General features: G+C 31.0%; 1 protein-coding gene across 1 annotated transcript in view; it reads right to left on the bottom strand.

The window, feature by feature from the left end:
* Window positions 1–7,677: 7,677 nt before the first annotated feature.
* The window catches only part of LOC132724466 (uncharacterized), a 36,274-nt gene continuing 22,299 nt past the window's right edge, over window positions 7,678–21,652 (bottom strand). The window contains exon 7 of the mRNA XM_060709338.1: window positions 7,678–21,554. Coding sequence (XP_060565321.1) covers window positions 20,602–21,554 — 953 coding nt within the window. The 3' untranslated portion in view covers window positions 7,678–20,601. The remainder of the gene's footprint in view (window positions 21,555–21,652) is intronic.

Below are 21,652 nucleotides of genomic sequence, written 5' to 3'. Positions count from 1 at the left end.
GAACTCTACTTAGGTTTGTTTTGACATGACAGGACTGGAGATATTTCTTGAGCTTTGTATACCATTTGATGTCGGTCTATACCAATAACTTGTGTGCAAATTTTTAGATCAGTACTTCATCCTGTTTTTTCAGAAAAATCATTTTTATTGAGCAAAATGACCCAAAAATGGGTCGCTTTTCACTCAAATCGGGTTGGGCATTGTACTAACTATCGATTTTTAATTCAATTTTGAGTATATATATTTACTTCGTTTTCCTTTGCAGGTGTAAGTGTTTCACTTTATCAATGTAAAAATTTCAAATTTAATGTTTTTAGGCTTTTTGACCTCAGTGGTCTTCCTTTAAAAGATAAAATTGAAATAAAATTAAAATCTAACTTTGTGTAGCCTGGTAAAATATTATGTTTTTTATTGTTAATGAAATTTTGATACATACTGAGTATGATTATTTTGCTTTGAAAGTATCAGAATTTTTATTGACTACCTAAGTAAATATAGTCATTTGTTATAATATTTGTGTATGTTCTGCTAAATATTTTGTAATGTATTATTATTTGAAAAGTGAGGAGATATATAATTAAAAAGTCATGACAAGGATATTTTGATCTCTTACTTGTATAATAATATTGACTCTCATGGAGTTCATTCAAACGAATCGCACCCAGTGAATTACCGCTCCCTCTTGTGCAATCCTGTACCAGTAAATACCACTGAGTGAAATACAATTTATGTGAAAGATATGTACCACTTTAGTGAAATAGAATTTGAGTGAAATACCACTTTAATGAAATGAAATTTGAGTGAAATACCACTTGAGTGAATACAATTTGAGTGAAATAACACTTTAGTGAAATGAATTATGAAATTTAAATGAAATAACACTTTATTGAAATGAAATTTGAGTGATATACCATTTGAGTGAAATAAATTAAGTGAAATACCACTTGAGTGAATACAATTTGAGTGAAATACAATTTGAGTGAAATACATGTACCACTTTAGTGAAATACAATTTGAGTGAAATACCACTTTAGTAAAATACAATTTGAGTGAAATACCACTTTAGTAAAATAAAATTTGAGTGAAATACTACTTGAGTGATTCAATTTTCAGATCAAGATCAAGATATGAACCTTATTTCATTGATGTAGTTGTTAATTATCTATATATAGGCCAAAATATTCGATTGATGTCAATACATTAAAAATTTTAACTGAATATCGATTTATTGGCCCAGATTTTATTATTTTAGGCCTTTATTTATATTTTTTAGTATAATATACTAAATGAATTAGTTATTATTAGTTTAAACGATTATCTATTTAATGATCTTACTTTTTTTTATTTCCTATTTATTGACAATACCTTTTATTCATTTTCAATTTATTGAATTAAGTATTTTAATGTAATTTGTTTTTTGTTTTTTTGCAGATTAATTTATTATTCATTTGTTGTCCTATCAATCTAGGCATTAATGTTGAATTTATTGACTGTTATCTATATACTGACCTTAATTTATAATCTATTTATTAGAGATTTTTTTTATTTATTTATTTATTGACAGGTTCTTTAAAGTGCAATATGTAACTCTTCATTACAAAGAGCCTTTAGAGTGAAAGATGACTTGCAGTTTTGTTTGGAGAAGCAAGGGGACCTAACTTTTGATCTCTGTTTTTGTCAGTCAGATCTGGTTACCTCCCTTGTCTGCTTTTTACTTTGATAACATCTCATAGTATAGAATAAGCTGCTTAGGGTATACTGAATGTGAGCTAATTTTCATTCAAACATAGTGTTAATAATTAAAAAAAATATGCTGATTTAAGAAAATGTAATTGTCTGATAATTGATGGGATAGACAAAATTGTTCAAAATACATTCTTTATTATAACAATTTGTTGTAAAAAGTTAAAGGGACTCCACAGTGTTTTTTTTGGACATAACATGACTGGAAAGATATTTTCAAAGATTTGTGTACCATTTGATATTGGTCTTAACCGATAACTGGTGTGTAAATTTTCAGATCAGTGTAATTTGTTATTACATCTCCACCATAAAGATAGCATTGTATTTATTATATGTTATTACTGTAGTATTTTAATTATGTGGTCATTGGTTAGATGTACATGTAACTGAAAGTAGAAAATGCTGATTTAATTGAAAAAGTTACAAACCATTGCTAGTGTGTTGTGTATATCATTGGCAAACCATGTTAATTGAATTTGATGGTATCTGTAAGAATTGCTTTTATTTTTGTTGTATTTTTTGAGTAAATTTTGTTGGATATAAATGTTATTTAAATGTAGTAATTTAATTGTTGTTTGCTTTATAGTTTTTAGCTTGACTAAATGAAGAATGGAGTGGGTTGTTGTACTCATTCAGGTGTCGGCGTCACGCTTTGGTTAAGTTTTACTTACAAGTTGGTATCTCCATATCTACTGAAGGAAATAAGTTGAAACTTCAAACACTTGAGCACATAAAATAAGGTCTTTATACATGGCCCATGATTCTAAAATAGATTAAGACAGAATTATGGCCCTTGAATTAAACATATTTTATTGCTCTTTTTGTACAACATTTTATATAACAGTATATTATCAAAATATTTACAGTAAAGTAGCAAAAGGGTTGAAATGCAAGTTCTTCTTACAACAACAGCAAACATTTTGTCCCTGGCCCTTTGAGAAAAGTTGAGCATGCTGTCCTACCTGCAGCTCTTACATGTATTACATGATTTTAGCACGGTTACCTTATAAAGAAGGATGAACAGTCATTAAACTTACAATTGTACTTATTACGTACAAAGCTCATGATCTCAGCAAGTCATGTGACTTTTGGAATAGCTATGAGTAGACTGTGATAATTAAACAGTTTCTGTAATCTTTAAGTATCTTGCTTTGAAGGACATTTGTGTTTTCCAGACACATTTTTGTTCATCAAAAGACCTTGCACATACATTATATTGTACATGCATTTGAATTTTTAAGCCATGAGTGAAACCCATACATTATACTATGTAAAGTTAATGTACAATGTGTCTCAATTTAAGTTATTTGATTATGTTTATATGTTGTTTCCTTTGTGGAGAATTCTACAAACTGAAATTGTACAATGCTCCTCAATTTAATTTATTTGATAATGTTTAGATGTTAATTGTTGTTGTTTATTTTGTTGAGCATTCTTGTATAATTCTACAAAATGAAAGTTGTGATAATGATTTTGTTGTTACTGTGATATATTTACTGTAGAAAATCAAAGTTACATCTCTGTAGTTACATGTGCCCATTTACTGCTTTTTGCTGGTTTTTCCTGGTGGTCATGTGTGACTGGATAACTGTACTCGTATGCTGTGTAGAGATAACTGTACTCGTATGCTGTGTAGAGATAACTGTACTCGTATGCTGTGTAGAGATAACTGTACTCGTATGCTGTGTAGAGATAACTGTACTCATATGCTGTGTAGAGATAACTGTACTCATATGCTGTGTAGAGATAACTGTACTCGTATGCTGTGTAGAGATAACTGTACTCGTATGCTGTGTAGAGATAACTGTACTCATATGCTGTGTAGAGATAACTGTACTCATATGCTGTGTAGAGATAACTGTACTCATATGCTGTGTAGAGATAACTGTACTCATATGCTGTGTACAGATAACTGTACTCATATGCTGTGTACAGATAACTGTACTCTTATGCTGTGTAGAGATAACTGATGTAATATGTGCCGACTAATACAATGTTTAGCTCACCAGAGCCGAAGGCTCAGGGTGAGCTATTAGTATCAAAGGGGGATACTCCGGCGTCCGTCGTCATGTGTCAACAATCGTCTTCTTCTCTGAAACTACTAAGCAGATTTACTTCTAATTTGGTCTGTAACATCCTTGTGACAGTCACACTGGAATTTGCTCATGTCATTCCAATTGGCCCCTTTTAGGGGTCAGCAGAGCTAAAAATAGAAAAACCTTTAAACATCTTCTTCTACAGAACTAATTGATGGATGATCACCAAACTTTGTCTGTAGCATTCTTGGGTAGTCTTTTATCAATTTTGCTCATATTAATTTGATTGGCCCCTTTTAGGGTGTCTCTAGGGCTAAAAATATAAAAACCTTTAAACATCTTCTTCTACAGAACTAATGGATGGATGGTCACCAAACTTTGTCTGTAGCATTCTTGGGTAGTCTCTCATCAAGTTTGCTTATATGAATTTGATTGGTCCCTTTTAGGGGCCGCTAAAGCTAAAAATAGAAATATACCGTTAAATGTCTATTTCTAGAGAATTTATTGATGGATGATCACAAAACTTTGTCTGTAGCATTCATTGGTAGTCTCTTATCAAGTTTGCTCATATTATTCTGATTGGCCCCTTTTAGGGTTCTCTAGGGCTAAAAAATAGAAAAACCTTTAAATGTCTTCTCCTACAGAACTAATTGATGGATAATCACCAAACTTTGTCTGTAGCATTCTCGGGTAGTGTTTTATCAAGTTTGCTCATATTAATTTGATTAGCCCCGTTTAAGCTAAAGCATAAATGCTCCAGGTCATGGCATTTCTTCAAATTATTGTTTAAACATATTCTATGCTCAAGTTTAATATTAGAATATATTGACATTCCAACACTGAAAAGCAGTTGTTTCTGGTGAGCAACTCAGGTGCATCATGGCCCTCTTGTTAGAAAATAGATTGATCACCTAGTGTTATATGCTTTTGGCTATATTTAGACAAACTTGTAACAAAAGCCTAGGACTCATTTATCTCGTACTTTTGAATACTTTTATGTAAGAAATCAGAATTACATAACCAAAAGTTCCTAACCAAAAATTTCAAGTTCTATTTTAGTGGGTATGACATAGAATATGTCCAGGCAACATCAGCTTTATCAGGCAATTTCAAACATTATTTTTTTTATCTTAGATACAAAAGTACTTGAAATTACTCTTTTTATGAAATATTTACAAGTTGTTCTACTGACTACTATCAATAATTTAATATAACATTTTATTACATGAGGCAACTTGTTTTCCATGTAATATAACAATAACATATTTCTTATGTGTAGTATAACATTGATGTACAATAGCACACATACATTGTCAAAACAAAATTTCCATTACTGTCAATGTGTTCAGTCATGTAATAAAGAGAATGTCACATTCGTTTTCATATTATGTATGATTCCAAGTAAAAAATTTTTAGAACATACCAGAGGCTTGCTTTTGAACAATTTCTCATAGTTGTTTCATGAAGTTTAATATTAAATGGCAATTGGTGTAAGATCTTATATATTATATATTATAAATACTATTTCTCCCTGCAAATGAGATTATTTCAATTTTATTTTTACCAGGACTTAAATGATCTCTGGGACTCCTCTGGAACAATCACCTGATTTCCTTGATAGTCTCGAATGTCCGGGATGTTATGACATGTATGCCTTTATTTAAGCATATGTACACGTAAATAGGTGCCATTTTTTATTCGAGACAGTAGTATGATGAACTGTTTAATTTTTGAATGAGGAGTGGAGCTATATTTAATGTATCATCCAGGCAGACAGAATGGCATTACAAACATAATAAAATACTTGTATCATTTGCTAACAGTCAAGAGTTCTTAGTTCAGCTGATGTACGTTTTGATGTAGTGATGTAATTAAAAGTAAATTTGTTGCTTATTTTATTATATAAGAATAGTTGTATATTGCAGAATGATACAAAAATTGTAAGCTCTCATTTTCATGACTGTTCTTTCAAATTTTGATTAATGTTATTTAAGCAATGAAATGTTTCGTTATTTTTATTTGCTGAAATAAATTTTGTAATTAAGCAAGCTTTGTTGAATTATATCTTTACATTTGCAATGCTCATGTTATTAGATTTGCTGGTACACTTGAGGGATAATTGTTAAGTCAAATGTGCCTGCCATTTGAAAAAAAACCTTTAAAACATGAACTATTTTATAATGTTCATTCATTATATGTTTTATGATAAACAAGACAATTTTACATACATGATTGTGTAGTAATTTCAAGTACATAAAATAATTTGAAAAATCTACTCTCAAGTAAACGGAAATTCAAGTATATATTGGTAAGTTCCCAGCAATTTGCAAAGAAGGCACTGTCCAGTTAGCTCCATAGGTAGAGCATTGGATTGTGACTCTGGCAATCAAGGTTTGATTCCCAGATGACCTGATGATCCAGGTCACTTTCGTTGTGACTGACATGAAATCCTTTCTACGGTCATTCACACTGTACCTCTGCTTTGGCATGTATCAGTTCCTTGCAAAAGTGAAATCAACAACTATTATAGTACTGGTAAACTGCTTGACAGCCTGCCTGGTTAATTCAGTGTGGCTTACTGCTGTGATCCTGAGTGAAAATAACCAAAACCACCACCATCAGTTTGCAAACAATAAGCTGTGCCCAGGTTCCAGGCTTTTTCATTACCTTTATTGGTAGATGTAACAACATTATCTATTGGGAGGTAATTAAATAGATAAAACTGTTGTAAAGTTATTACTATGAGTAAAGGAGAATTTGTACATGCATGACAGTGGCAGATTTAGTAGGATATAAGCAGAATGCATATAAAAATTGTCAGCATTGTTAATGCATATATTGTCCTCTCATCTGTAAGGAATGAAGGGGTATATTATGAACATGGGATTTTGTCCCATGTATTTACTATTTAACATCATCATTATAAATGATAAATAAAAAACTTTTGAACAGTCTCCCTTGATTACGACACATGTAACAAGAAGTCCTCCATGAATGTAATGCTGATGTTTTATTACAAAAAAAAAAGCGATCAAAGCTGTTTTATTGTTTATAGTAATTTTAAGATACATAATGCTTTGCTGTTTTTGTTGATTGCAAAAGATTTTTGATAAACTACATGGATGATGGCTTTCCTTGTCAAATTAAGGAAAAACTAGAACTCCGCGAGTCGGATGTGTCGCCTTGTGAATCATATAGTTAAGGAGAAATGGCCAATACAAAAATGAAATATGAAAATTAACAAAGGGCAATAACTCAAAAAATAAGAAATGCAGAGCAGCAGTTTCTGTACACTGCACTTCTTATCAATAAGATATGTCATCATATGAAGTTTCATGTCCATAGCTTTTATAACTTATGAGAAATGGCCTGGACAAAAATAATGTATGAAAATTAACAAAGGGCAATAACTCAAAAACCAGTTCTTGAGCACTGCACTTCTTCTTAATGAGATATATCATCCTATGAAGTTTCATGTCCATAGCTTTTATAGTTTAGGAGAAATGGCCTGGACAAAAATAAAGTATGAAAATTAACAAATGGCAATAACTCAAAAAATAAGAAATGCAGAGTACCAGTTCTTGTGCACTGCACTCCTTAATGAGATCTATCATTCTATGAAGTTCATTGCTTTTATACTTTAGGAGAAATGGCCCGGACAAAAATAAAGTATGAAAATTTACAAAGGGCAATAACTCAAAAAATAAGAAGTGCAAAGCATCTGATATCTGCATGGGTTCAAACCCTATCTGAGGCAAGTCATCGTTTCCTTGAGCAAGAAACTTTATATCGTTGCTCAGTACCAGTTGGTTTTGTGTGTCTATACACTTATAGCTTTCTACACCATCAAACTGAACTAAATTCTGTATAAAAACAACAATAAACAACAAACTCTACATAATTTTAACAAGTTTTAATGTCAATGCTTAACAAAGGCACCAAAAGACATTTTTCACTGGGCTCACTTAACAATATAGAAGATTTATTTTCATTATGATCACAATGTCTAACAAGAACTTAAAAAAACAAGAACAACAACAAAATACTCTGAAACAGAAACAAAAATAATTGTCCAATGAAATACAAGTACTAGCCATGTTGTCTGTGAACAAATTAAGATAACATTGGTATCAAATATACATTGATAGTTACTATATTAAAGGACTTCATAAAGATAGGATTGGTCCATGCTGATTCAATGTAAGTATCTGAATAATTATAATACATATCATATTTGACATAAATAATTAATATTAATAAATATTTCAAATGTTAAAAAGAGAAAGAAAGCCAATAACACAGGCTTAATTGAAGAGAGCCACTGTTGAACATAGAAGAAAGACAACTCTTGACATAAAATATATGTCAAATATTTCTGATTACCTCCCTTTGTTCTGAAAGAAATCAAGCACTATGTACCTACTTGATACTATCCAAATAAATAAATATATTCCAAAACTATTTAGTTAAATATATACAAAAAGTTTTAAAATTAAGCAATTGTGCTTAAATTTATTCTTAGTGTTAGTAATAATCAAAATATCAATGTTGTTGCAAAATCTCTAAGTCATTACATTAACTAATGTTTATATATCTCATGTTTAGAAGTGTTTTCTCAAATTCTATATTTCACCTTATGTATCAAAGTATGGTTTTAATATTTGCAAAAACACCCAAAACAAATCTGTAAAATATCTCAAAAAAACAAATATAAGGCGTTGAAAAACCTTACTATACATGTATAAATTTTCAATTGGTCAGTGAAAATGAAATATGGGCAGAAGAAAGCATGAACTTTTTTGTACAAACATAAAAAAACCTGCTGTATGTAATTACATTCAGACAGAATAAAAAAAGATGGCATCTTTGGTAAGCTACATGAAGCAGTAGTGGATTTCAAATTAATTTAAAAGAACAGATGAAGTAGGTGATGTACAACATTAATGAATCATTACAGATAGAAACAAATTTTGTGTGAAAAATTAAATCCTGTTTATATAGGACATAAAAATGATGCAAGAAATCTCAAACTTGGAAATTCTGGAGAAAATTAAGACATGCAGTTAGGAAAGAAGTTGTTGTTGTTGTTTTGTAATCAATAAAAAATACATTGCAGTAAAAAATGTTATTAAATACAAGTGGTTGTGGCAATGTAAGTTCTACCCTAGTTTGTCAGTATATTTGGCACAATTAATAGGTGTAACTGACATAGTTAAATGTAGTTTATAATGTATACAACAAATTGCCAAATTGTTGCAATTGACAAAACAAAATTGTTGCTATCTTCAAACTAGATTGCCAAATTATTATTTCAATAAGATACTGATTCAAAATGCTCAGATAATGCAATCTTCAAACCAAATTGCAAAATTGTTGCAAATCTACAAACCCAATTGCAAAATTGTTGCAATCTACAATAGTTACAATCCAATATCGATAAAAAAAGTCTCAGTTCATGCAAACTACTACACAAAATTTGTTATTAAATAAGCAAAGTTTTATAATAAAATTCAAAAACATTTCTTCTAAGTTAATTTGTTTTTTGTATGTACAATTTATGTGAATCGGCCTACCGTAAGAAATACATTAATACATGTCAAAATATGAAGGAAAAGCACTACCAGTAACTCTGCAAGTAATAAAGTAGATATATGATGTGAAATACAGCAAGTCAAATTTGGTATAAAACATTTAAAACATCACCGAGGTTATGAATTCCAATCTCGAACATTTGATTTGATTTTCTTAGATTTTGAAACTTTATTTTTCTCATCTGGAGGCATGCCACTTTAAAACTTTTATCTAGGACACATAAAACTGATCATAAAAATATGAACTTGATTCACTTATTAGCCAAACTATCTGTGTTACACATGAATCATTTGAGCCGCGTCATGACAAAACCAACATAATGGCTTTGCGACCAACATGGATCCAGACCAGCCTGCGCATCCGTGCAGTCTGATCAGGATCCATGCTGTTCGTTTACAAACCCTACTACAAGTAGAGAACCTGATAGCGAACAGCATGGATCCTGATCAGACTGCGCGGATGCGCAGGCTGGTCTGGATCCATGCTGGTTGCAAACGCACTATGTTGGTTTTGTCGTGACGCGGCTCATTTATGTATAACTGTTTATCATAGTAAAGTTTTTAATTTCTGGCATAATAATACAAAAGTATTTATATATAGAAAAAGGTATTTTCTGTTTAACTATATATTGAATTATTCAAATTCATTCATCATTTACAAGCACTTTTTATTTTGACACATAAAAATTCATAAAAATTTCTGTATAAAATCCTCTGTCTAGTTAATAAATATTTTTAGATAATATGACACATTAGAGATACTCTGGAACTCAGACAATGAGGCTTTTTCCTCGCCTGAATCTGGAGTAATAACAACATTACAATTACAACATTAGAAAATATATTGATACAATGTCATAAGTGCAACATGTTGACCACTCTATTGTGACAGTAGTGCACCATGAAGCTTAGTTTATTATAAAGTGGTAAAAATTTGTCTGCTTGTACCCTTAGATTAGGAGGGGGAAAACCCACATTTGCCTAGTACTGGATAACCTCTAATATCCTTATTCCTTCTATTAAAAGCACTTAAAGACTATAAATAATTTCGGCATTACAGGAATGCAGCCATTAATAATCAGTTGAAGAAAAACAGTGCAAGCCTGGTCATGAATGGTGCAAGAGTTTAGGTGGGAGTACTAAATGGAATTTTATGTAAAGTGTACACCTGACTGTGTACCAAATCTAAAATCCTTAGCACTTTTCCAAAAATGAATTTACAAGAATGATACATAATTTTTTTTGTAAAATAAATAGTAAAAAAATTAACATTTAACAATCTATGCCATAATTCTTAGCACTTTATGATAACATCTTAAAATTCTATTTACTCACAAAGAAAAAATTATTATAGATAAACAAAGTGAAGAATTGCTTACAATAATTGTATTGTATACAGTCATCATTAAAGAAAGAAAAAAACAACAACAAGAGAGCCGAGACGGCCCTGGATTGCTCACCTGGGGGAAACCAGGCTGTTACTATATTTAGCTCTTCTATCCTTATTGTGCAACAGACCAAATTGATTTGCTTTAATGTGTTATTTTAATTGATGTAATGTTTTATTTTGATAAATATAATGTTTCATGTAAATTAACTATACCCAAAGAATATTTCTATAATGTCTGGTCAAAATCTGCAATGGCCAACATCTTTTTAAGCAGGCCAGAACTATTGTAACTAATTTAGCACAGTACAACCCAAAGATCACTGCTCTAGAATATATGACCAAAATCTGTAAAACAGTAAAGGAGATGTCATTCCAAGGTGGGTTTTTTTAATATATATTTTAGCTCTGGCGACTTTTTTGCTCAAATGACTGAAAACAATTTTAGTGATTTTTCTAAACGTTCATCTAATGATCTTTTTTGTAACGCTTCATCACTAGAAACTTTGTGTATTATATGAGATGCTGACAAAGTTGACAAGCAGATGATAGGTGACAGACATAGGCTTATCACCGATATATATTACCTCAGGTGAGCTTTAAAAAAAAAAATAAAAAAATAACTAAAAAAAATTAAACATAATGATACATAAAAACAGACAACAGTGTTACAAAATGTACATGATAATGATATTCATATATAAATCTAAATGTCAAATAAATTCACTGTACAAAAACAACAAAACCAAAACAATGGTCAGTTCAATTCAAACGATTTTTTGAGTATGACATTTTTTTTTACATAATACTGATGTACAGTTAAACAACAGATATTTACAAAATTCTCTTTACAAAAATATTGATAGCAGAAAATAAAAACTATATACAGTGTGATAGATCTCTACCTTAATACCAAAACTATGTACATTGTAAAAACAAACAAAAAATGCCGACACGGCAAATATTGTATTCATCCCCAACATCAAACTACATCAATTGTTTCGCTATAGATTATTAAATAGCATATACACAATGATATATACATGTACATATAAACCAGTTCATCTGATCATCTGTTCTGTAAGCACTTAATGATTTTTCTATGTTTAAACTTGATTTTCTTTTCCATTGTAAAAGTTGTTAGCACTTAAACATTTGCTATTCCAAAAATATTTTATTTTCTTTTCCAATGAAAAAATTCTGGTTTTAAAGTTCCACTCAGGCTGACTTAACTGTCTTATCTAATTAACGTATTTCATTAAAAAACATAAGACATACCATACCATCAATTCCTATTTATCTATAGAAGTTTTGCTGTAAAAACTGGGACATAATATAACCATAACTAGGACATAATATAACCAGACAAACAATTATCTACTAGAAAAGCAGTCTTAAGTTGGCGTCCAATTGACAACCGATCTAGCGATGAAAGTTGCGTTAAATTCATATATTAATGTTATGCGTATTTTGAAAAATTACATTGGTGAATTTTCATTGAATCATGTAAAGACCATTTTAATACTAAACATCTGTTAAAATCTTACTACTGTTGGCTTGTTTTTCACTTATTTATATTGGGACAAAAAAATACTTTTTTTTACAAAGTTTGAGAAGATAAATGATGGCGAGTGTCTTGATCCGACGAAGAGATAATATGGTGCTAATCTTCAGCTGCCTGTCCTCTTATACTATGTCCCAGCTTAAATGAATGCAAACCTTCATAGATTCTAGGAGTAAATTTATGATAATCTTTCATTACAATGTATGTTAAAATTATCACTCTTTATATTCTTAATTGCTTACAATTAGACGCCTATCCTTCTTCACCCCATCCCTCACTTAACCCCTGCAAATCAATAGAGGCATTATTATAAATCTAAAAATAACTACTCCATTTCTCTAAAAAATACCAAAAAATGACAAAAATGATCTGTATGATAAGTATTGTTGCAAACGATGCAAAAAATATTGAAACAAATACATGTAATATGTAATCTAAGTAAATAAATATGAAAAACAACTGACATTACATATTTTTTTTCCCCTTATGAATTTTGCTTCAAATGGCTTTTCCATGCTAATTTTTCTCCAAGTCACTTTAAGTATGAGTGTCTTTTTTCCATCTAGATATTTTTCAATGTGCCTATACCATGTGACACTTTGTGATCTGCATGGGGCAGAAAATCAATACAAAAGTCGGTCCCGGTATATAGGCACTGTGTTTTACAAACATGAAAAAACTAAAAAACTATATAGGTTTATTCCTGAATTGAGATTAATCTAGTCACAATACCTTACTGCCTGTTTGCTAAATGTGATGGATATTATTAACTGCAGATAGATTTCACTGATAACCTGGTCAGAGACAAAAAATAAATTAGATGAATGGACGGACATGCAAATGGTACAATAACCACAGAAAAAGTGTCCCTTTAAGGTGCATCCATGTACAATTTCAATACTAATTCTTTCCTAAAATAACATCATTTAAAACTAGACCGCGATGAATAGTCAACTGTAGTTTACACATGAAAATATAATAAAGTAACAAAATATACACGATCAAATGATTTACGAAAGGCTTTGTACATACATTATAACAAACGCAGCTTATGTGTACAAAACATGACCATTTAAGCACTTATTATCTTTACATGAATATATTGACACATAATGTAAATTCCATTTTTACATGAATATATCAATACATTATGTAAATTCTATCTTTACATGAATATATTAATACATATGTAATTTCTACCTTTACATGAATATTATTAACACATATGTAAATTCTATCTCTACATGAATATATTCATTCATACATATTCATTCAAACATATAATGAGGTATATGGTAATTCTAGAATTTAAAACACCAAAAAAAATCATAAAAAAATCTAACAATTATTATAATTATAGTACAATGAAACATGTTTCCGCCAGAAAAAACTTTATAACAATATTACAAAATGCTCCCCAAGTATGATAAGATAAAATAAAAGAAAAATTTAACATGTATAGTTTGAATTATCATTTTCATTGTACAAATATATAGGGAATATCGTAAACACAAGTTTGTAACATCAAACTTTTTTTAAATCAGTTACAGAGAAGATTTTATAAATTTGTCTCTTCCCTGTAACAACATATTACTATAATTTTATGTCATAAAAATACAAGGGCATAATTTAAAACTAGATTGTGTGTACATGTATGCAGGTACATGTAATAGATGAGCCGCGTCATGACAAAACCAACGTAATGGGTTTGCGACCAGCATGGATCCAGACCAGCCTGCGCATCCGCGCAGTCTGATCAGGATCCATGCTGTTTGCTATCAGATCATTCAAGCGCCTTGTCCGCTATATAAAGGGAGATAATTCTAGAGCAATGAGAATTAAAAAGAAGAAATCAAAATTGCAGTCTTAGTTTGATTTTGTTTGTTTACTAGAGATAATAATAATGTAAAGTGTTTACTAGAGATACACCCCTTACACCCACTAGGCTTTAACACCCACCTTTCACTGACTTAACACCGTAGCACTGGAATTAATGCCCTCAACAACCCTAGCAAGGAGGGCGCAGAATTTGGAGGAGAGGCTCTACAGTTTTATACACTTCTCCGATAGCTTACATCATGTCTTTGTTTTGACGTAACATTAAAACACAGACAATATTTTATCAAGCCTACGAAAAAGAAGATAAATAGCAATGGCCACCTCGTAAATAAATTGTTTTCGTAGGGAATTGACAATCAAGTTACATTCCTTCATTTTCACAATCTTTCATTAGCAACTTTCAGACTTAACTCCATCCTTTTTATATTATAAAGAAGATCATTCACCTGCACTGAAATATGGTTTATTCAACTTTACAAGGACCTCATCTTGATATTATGATTAATATGTACTAGTGCATCTATTCTATATACCAGTAACAGAATTAGCTTCATTTATAACAAATATTTCCAAGTAATTTATACATTGTATATCAAACTTTACCTATTATTTTAAGAGTTATATCACAATATTTATTCCAGTATTCACACACTAACCAACTTGATCAGCCACCAACCAATCTTAATAATCTACAGTATTTTACCAAGTTAGACCAACAAGATTTAAGCACTATGTAACAATGGTGGCTGTTTTATTGTTCACCTGAATGAAATCTGCCATTACTTCCGCTTTATCTTTGGGTGACCATTACTCTATGTATGAAATTAAGCACAAAAATCTATTTTTAGACTTTGACCTTTTTTTGTATTGACAGCAATAGAGGTCTAAGCAAATACCAAATATGTAAGATTTTAGCAAAAAAAGTATGGAGGCTCTAAGAGGGAAATGTAGAATATCTATTTATAGGTATGGTGACCTTGACCTTGTAAAATGAATCAGCTTCCTGCAGGATACTTATATACCAAAAAGCTATAAATATATGTATCAGATTATAGGTAATGGCTCCTTAAAAGTTAAGAAAACTAGTATTTAGCATGATGCCAATTTTGAAGTGAAAAAATATGAACTGGACAAAACTTGATGGAACCCCAGTGCACAATGCAAAACATTGCTACATCAATCATGCCTTTGCTGCTTTTAAAGAGTGTATTTTTCAAGATTTGACTTTTTTCATATCATATCAAAGAAAACCAAGATAAGAACATGTTAAAAACATATAGAGTACTGAACCCCCAATCCCACAATTATCAAATTAGCATTTACGCCAATCCTAATGTAAAATGTTTCCAGTACTCTGAAAACAAAAACCAATCCTGAATGCTTTACAAAAATACAGTCAAAATCAAAAAAGAAAAAAATCTTAATGAATGTAATACCAATTATTGAGACACTTGGTATATTTATTAGGTAAAATGTAACATTAACATATTATAAGTCCATCCATTGAAGAATTGATTAAGTGACACTAAGGTCTCTAACTTAAAAGAGTACATTGTTGTAAATTCTGTTTCAGTCTACTGAATTTCATCACTCCAGCTAGATCAGATTATTATTTTGGGGAGAGAAATTTACAAAAAAATGCATTCACAAGACTGTTTTTTTTTTCCAGGGTTTGCACTGGCCAATTTTATTTTTCCAACACAGTGGAGGGTAGATCCCTCCCGGCTGTCGGTTATTTTTTCATAGGTTTTATAATCATTTGAATCTGTGAAGTGAGAAACATAAGAAGTTCATATCCTAAAGATGTTAAACAGGGGGTCCAGCCTTTCCCTTTACTGATGTAAAAGTTTGTATGCAATAACCTTTCACAATAAATTAACTTATGTTAAAGGATGAACAGCCAATCTTTTTTTTCTTTATTACAACATTCCCTTAAAAACCTTGATAATCAATAAAAGTGATTGAAAATAGAGGAAGGAAAATGCCAGGGTAAACTGTAAATGAATTGCTGTAAAAAATGTCAATGACATGACAAGAAGATTGTGCGCTTTTGTTTGTGTAGATAAATGTTTACAGGAATGATTTTCAAAAACTGAGTTTGAGAATATTAGCACTATAGTGTCTTTTTATATAGGAGAAGCAATGGGAAAGTCAATCTTACCTAAAAAAGTCACGTCTGCAATGTCTTTAAAGCGACCTTCACCTTTTATTTTTTGTTGGTAAGACAATTCGGTGCTGTTTCAAACTAAGTATTTCAGTAATATTACCAGGGAAAAGTGTTATATAACACTGTTAAGCCATCTTAAAAACAGCACCCCGAGAGTTACCTAAAGTGTGCAGTGACGTTCGTTTCTAAAAATAGAAGATTGGGAAACCAATCATCCACTTAACTAATTTACATATAGAGAGTGAACCAGTAGATTAGATGTATCAAGGGGTTTCCTCATTATGTATTTTATTGACAACAAATTTCATTTTATACCTTAATTCTTTTTGATCTGACAATTATATGAAACCATTTATCTTAAAACAACATGTTTAACATTTAGAAGAGCTTTTGAAGGCCGTTTTAACATTTTAAGTCCTAACACAAACTATCTCAGCCCCGTATGTTGTATTTTTTTAATTTTTTTTTTTTACAAAAAGATTAAAAAAATTTGGATCTCAAGTCTATTGTGATCTCTGTTGACACACTTCTTCATCAAACCAGAGCACTTATACAACTTTCCACAGAAAGCCATGGATAATTATCTTTGAATAAGTTGTAAAAAAAAAAAAAAAGATTTATGTACTTTTGGCACAAAAAAAATGAATTTAAAGTTTAAATACAAAATCTTAGTGTCTAGAATGTTCTCCATTGACACACTTCTTCATCAAACCAGGGCAATATATACAACTTTTCACAGAAAGCCATGGATAATTATCTTTGAATAAGTTGTAAAAAAAAAAAAAGATTTATGTACTTTTGGCACAAATAAAAAATGTATTTAAAGTTTTAATGCAAAATCTGAAAGTATCTAGAGAGAAGATAAAGTGATAATAAAAACCCTAGCAAAAATTCTTAGACCATCAATCGTTATGCCAAAATCAGAACAAGACATAAGTTCTCTTTTCTACAAAAGGAGGGAGGTGATGTTTACAAACATGTATTCAAAGGGTCCAATCCATACCTAATTTAATTCAGTAAAAAAGTGGGGTAGAACAATCAGATCAACCAATAGTTCTTCTTTGAGTACTCGTCCAAAAAAATTTTTAAAAATTAAGAATGATACCTACATTTTAAGGGGCCTTCAGCTTTTATTTATAGTTGGAAAAACAATTCTGTGCTGTTTCAAACTAAGTATTTCAGTAATATTACCCAAGAAAAGTGCATCATATCTCTGTAAGCCTTCTCCAAAACAGTGCCCTGTGAGCTATTTATAGCTTGCATTAACATTTGTTTCTAAAAATAGAAAATTTGGAAACGAATCTCCTGCTTTAATAATTTACATATACGATGACAAATTTCATTTTACTCCTTAATACTTTTGATTTGACAATTACATGAAACTATTTATCTAAAAATAACAATAACATATCTAACCTTTAGAAATGCTGAAGGCCGCTTTAGAACTAAACTGGTTCGGGCATTTTCTCTAAGATACAATACCTTTGTCAAATCCTACAAAATGTAAACAATACATGAACCATAAAATACTCTTCAAAATGAAGAGTACACAAAAGTTATACAGATATAGTATGAAAAAACATTTAAAATTTGGCTATGTAGTGAAATCTTCCGCACTAAGAAATCACAGTTAGTAGCTACTACAATGCCGAATTCTATTGCTCGTTATTAATGCGGAAGATTTCACGGCACACACACTATCCTCGTAACAAAAATGATCAGTCATGAGAAAATGATTCTGATAAAGATTAAAAACATGATTTCAACATGAAATATACAAAAAAAATGTTATGTGTGTTTTTTTGGCAAACAAGTTTTACCGGAAAACTTCAAAAAAAAATGTACAATGTATGTCGAATATCTATTTACATTCGTATATATATCACTTACAATTTGTTAGTTGAAAGACAATTTGCAAAGAAACACGTATAAAAACTAATGGTATATCTTATTTACAAAAGAACAGCTACATTTACAGCAGATAGAAATATCTACATACAAAAAAAACTTTCAACAACATCCAACTGCTTGAAAGTAATCTCACTTAAAAAGAATTATTACGGGTACATGAAAAGGAAAAAAAAAAGTATAAGGATTTCTGTGAAGGGAAAGATATAACAAACATATACTACATGTATATAGCAAAAGCTAAAATGCCATTCAATTACATTAATCTACACATGTTTTTAAGAAATGGTCAAAAAAAAAAATATTAAGCCCAATAAGACTGGAGCACATTTTGAAAGTAAACTTCAATTAAATATAAAAATAATACACACCTAAAAAAAACAATTTTGAAAAAAAAACTACCTTTAAGCTAACTGTTTACAGAATTAAACATTGGGGGTCAGGATGACCCGTTTGTCATTTACCTCACCTGAGTGGAGACAGTGACAGTTTATAAAGGCAAAATCCATTTTTAGTTGTTGACACCTAGATGGAATATTTTCATGTCCAAGATAAGATTGGCATAAGATTGACACAAACAGTTTGGCAAAGTCACATAAAGATCCACAGGCTGACAAAGTCACATAAAGATCCACAGTCTGACAAAGTACCATAAAGATCTACAGGCTGACAAAGTATCATAAAGATTCACTGTCTGATAAATTATCATAAAGATCTACAACCTGACAAAGTATCATAAAGATCTACAGTCTGATAAAGTATCATAAAGATCCACAGGCTGACAAAGTATCATAAAGATCCACAGTCTGACAAAGTATCATAAAGATTCACTGTCTGACAAATTATCATACAGACCTACAGTCTAACAAAGTATCATCCACAATCTCGCTAAATATCATAAAGATCCAAAACCATATTCTGACTAATTATCATAAAGATCCACAGTCTGACTAAGTAACATAAAGATCCACAGCCTTATTAGTTTTCACAAAGATCTACAGTCTAAGTTTCAAAAAGATCCAGTTGAAATTGTGACATCCAGATTGTAAACAAACAGAAGTATGGACCATGGTTGCTATGCAACTGAATAATCATGAAAACCTTAGAAAAACAGAAAAACAAGTAATAAAAACCAATCATGAACAACTTCCTTTAAACTCAAAAAAGTTAACATTATTCAAAGTAAAGAGTTTTCTATTACAATATATATTACAGTAAATAGAAACTAAAATAACAAATTTTTTACTAAAATCTTGAAAGATAATAAAAGTTTTAGAGCTAAGATATCTCCAAGCATACCTCGAAGATTAAAGCAAAATAAGCAGAACAATAATTCAAAGTATTCTCAATATCTAACAACTTAAACCTTCTTTATGCTCCTAAAATATAGATATATACACCTATCAAATATGTAAACAAATTTCCATTTTGAAGGGAGAAAAATAACAAATCTATTTATGGCAACATTGATAGAGAAAAAAATAACAAATCTATTTATAGCAACATTTATAGAGAAAAAAAATCTATTTATAGCAACATTGATAGAGAAAAAATAACAAATCTATTTTTAGCAACATTGATACAATGTTATAAAAATACTGAAATTAAGACTCGAAAGATAACTAACTAATGACAGAGAGAAAAAAATTTGATATAACTCATAGTTATAAGGACTATTTGTTTCATATTTGTTTAGCACACCTTTGAAACTGATACTACTGCAAACTTTAAGGGATTTCAATTTTAAAATACAAGAAGAACATGTATTCAGCTTCCAACAGTATAGAGCCTGGTCAGACTGTACTAATCTGCAGGCCAGCCTAGCTTTATACCGACAGTAAAGTCTAAATAAATTTCAGTTACAATAGGTCAAAGGTTAATACAGATTCAAAAACAATGTCGAGTTAGCAGCTCAAATTTTCATAAAAAGTCACAGCTACCACTCATATCCCTTTAGCCCTTATGTTACTTACAAAAAGAAATCTCTGCAATGGACCTGAATTTGTTTTCTCAATATGTGACACTCCCCATTTAAATCTTGAATTTACATGACAAACAGCTACGTGTAGTTAAATATGTTTCTTACTAATTCAACAGTTAACTATCTCAAGAGAAATGGTATGTCAAGGCCGGGAGAAACAAAATGATAATTGTATAGTTTCAGACTTGGATAACAAATCTAAATTCTATTTGTTCTCACATGATATAGGGGTCGAGGAATTTAGTAAGAGATTTTTAATCGCAACCTTTTACTTGCTTTTTACGTATATGTATTAAGCAATGGTCCCTGTTGAAATAATCCCAAATTGTGCATTTCTCATCTACACCATAAATCAAGTTAACCTTAAAAGTAACCTAGGGCACATTCAAGTTTGCTTGATTAGATCAAGAGGAACATCTTCCTTAGAATTGTTTGAATGCAAACCAAACTTTTGTCTTTTTTGCAGTGGAATGTAGCCCCATCCATCTGGGAATCTTTCTCGATATTTAGGAACCGCTGAAACTTGCTGACTAGGACCCTGGGACTGTCCATGACCTGGGGATACTGACATATGGGATTGTTGCGGGGGCACTGAATACGAAGATGCTTGAGACATGATGGGATGCTGACCTGAGACTAAACCAGAGGGTCGGCAAACATTCTGACAAAACCCTTGCTGTTGTGGCATGTAAGTTAATGGGGAGGAGTGTCTGGGAGAGGAAAAACTTGAGGGTGGGGACCTACTTTGTTGGTATGACTGAGGGGAATTGGACATGGGACTGCACTGATTTGCTTCACTCTGGTCAAGAACTATTCGCTTTTTCATTGGAATCGATTTTTCTTCTTTAAAACTGGATCTAACCGGATCCTGCTGACCATTGACGCCATTTGTTTGTACATCTGCAGACGTCTTCTTTAGCATCAGAGATTTCACATTTTGTAAGCTGTAATTCTCATTTGATCTGAATACACGTAGATGCAAAGGAGAATATTTTTGATCAATAGACTTGTTCTCTATTTTGTTTTTGTGTACCAACAATTCAGACTCGGCCTGTAAACCAGTCAATATAACTGTATCTTGCGCCGGAATCGTGATTTTCAGAGGTGATATATCTGAAGTGCAGCAAAAAGTATCGCCAATACAGTCAAATTCCAGATCTTTAGCTTCAAATTCTCTTTGCTCACTCATAACACTCAGTCCACTATTATTTCTCTGCCGTTCCATTTCCCTCCCTGGATTATCTACGCAGCCATTCACTCCATTCTGCTCCATTGACCTTGCAATTTGCTGCGGTGGCTGCTGCAAATCATTTACAGGTTGACATGTGACCATCAGACCTAAGGTATAAAAAACATGTCTCACAACAGACAGCGAGAAGCATATATGAATTCAAATTCCCTATGAAAAAAGGTACTTCAAACATAAATATACCAAG

Source organism: Ruditapes philippinarum, unplaced genomic scaffold, assembly GCF_026571515.1.
Source record: "Ruditapes philippinarum isolate M1 unplaced genomic scaffold, ASM2657151v2 ctg682_1_1_1_1, whole genome shotgun sequence".
Lineage (NCBI taxonomy): Eukaryota > Metazoa > Mollusca > Bivalvia > Venerida > Veneridae > Ruditapes > Ruditapes philippinarum.
This window is presented reverse-complemented; position numbering and strand designations above follow the sequence as displayed.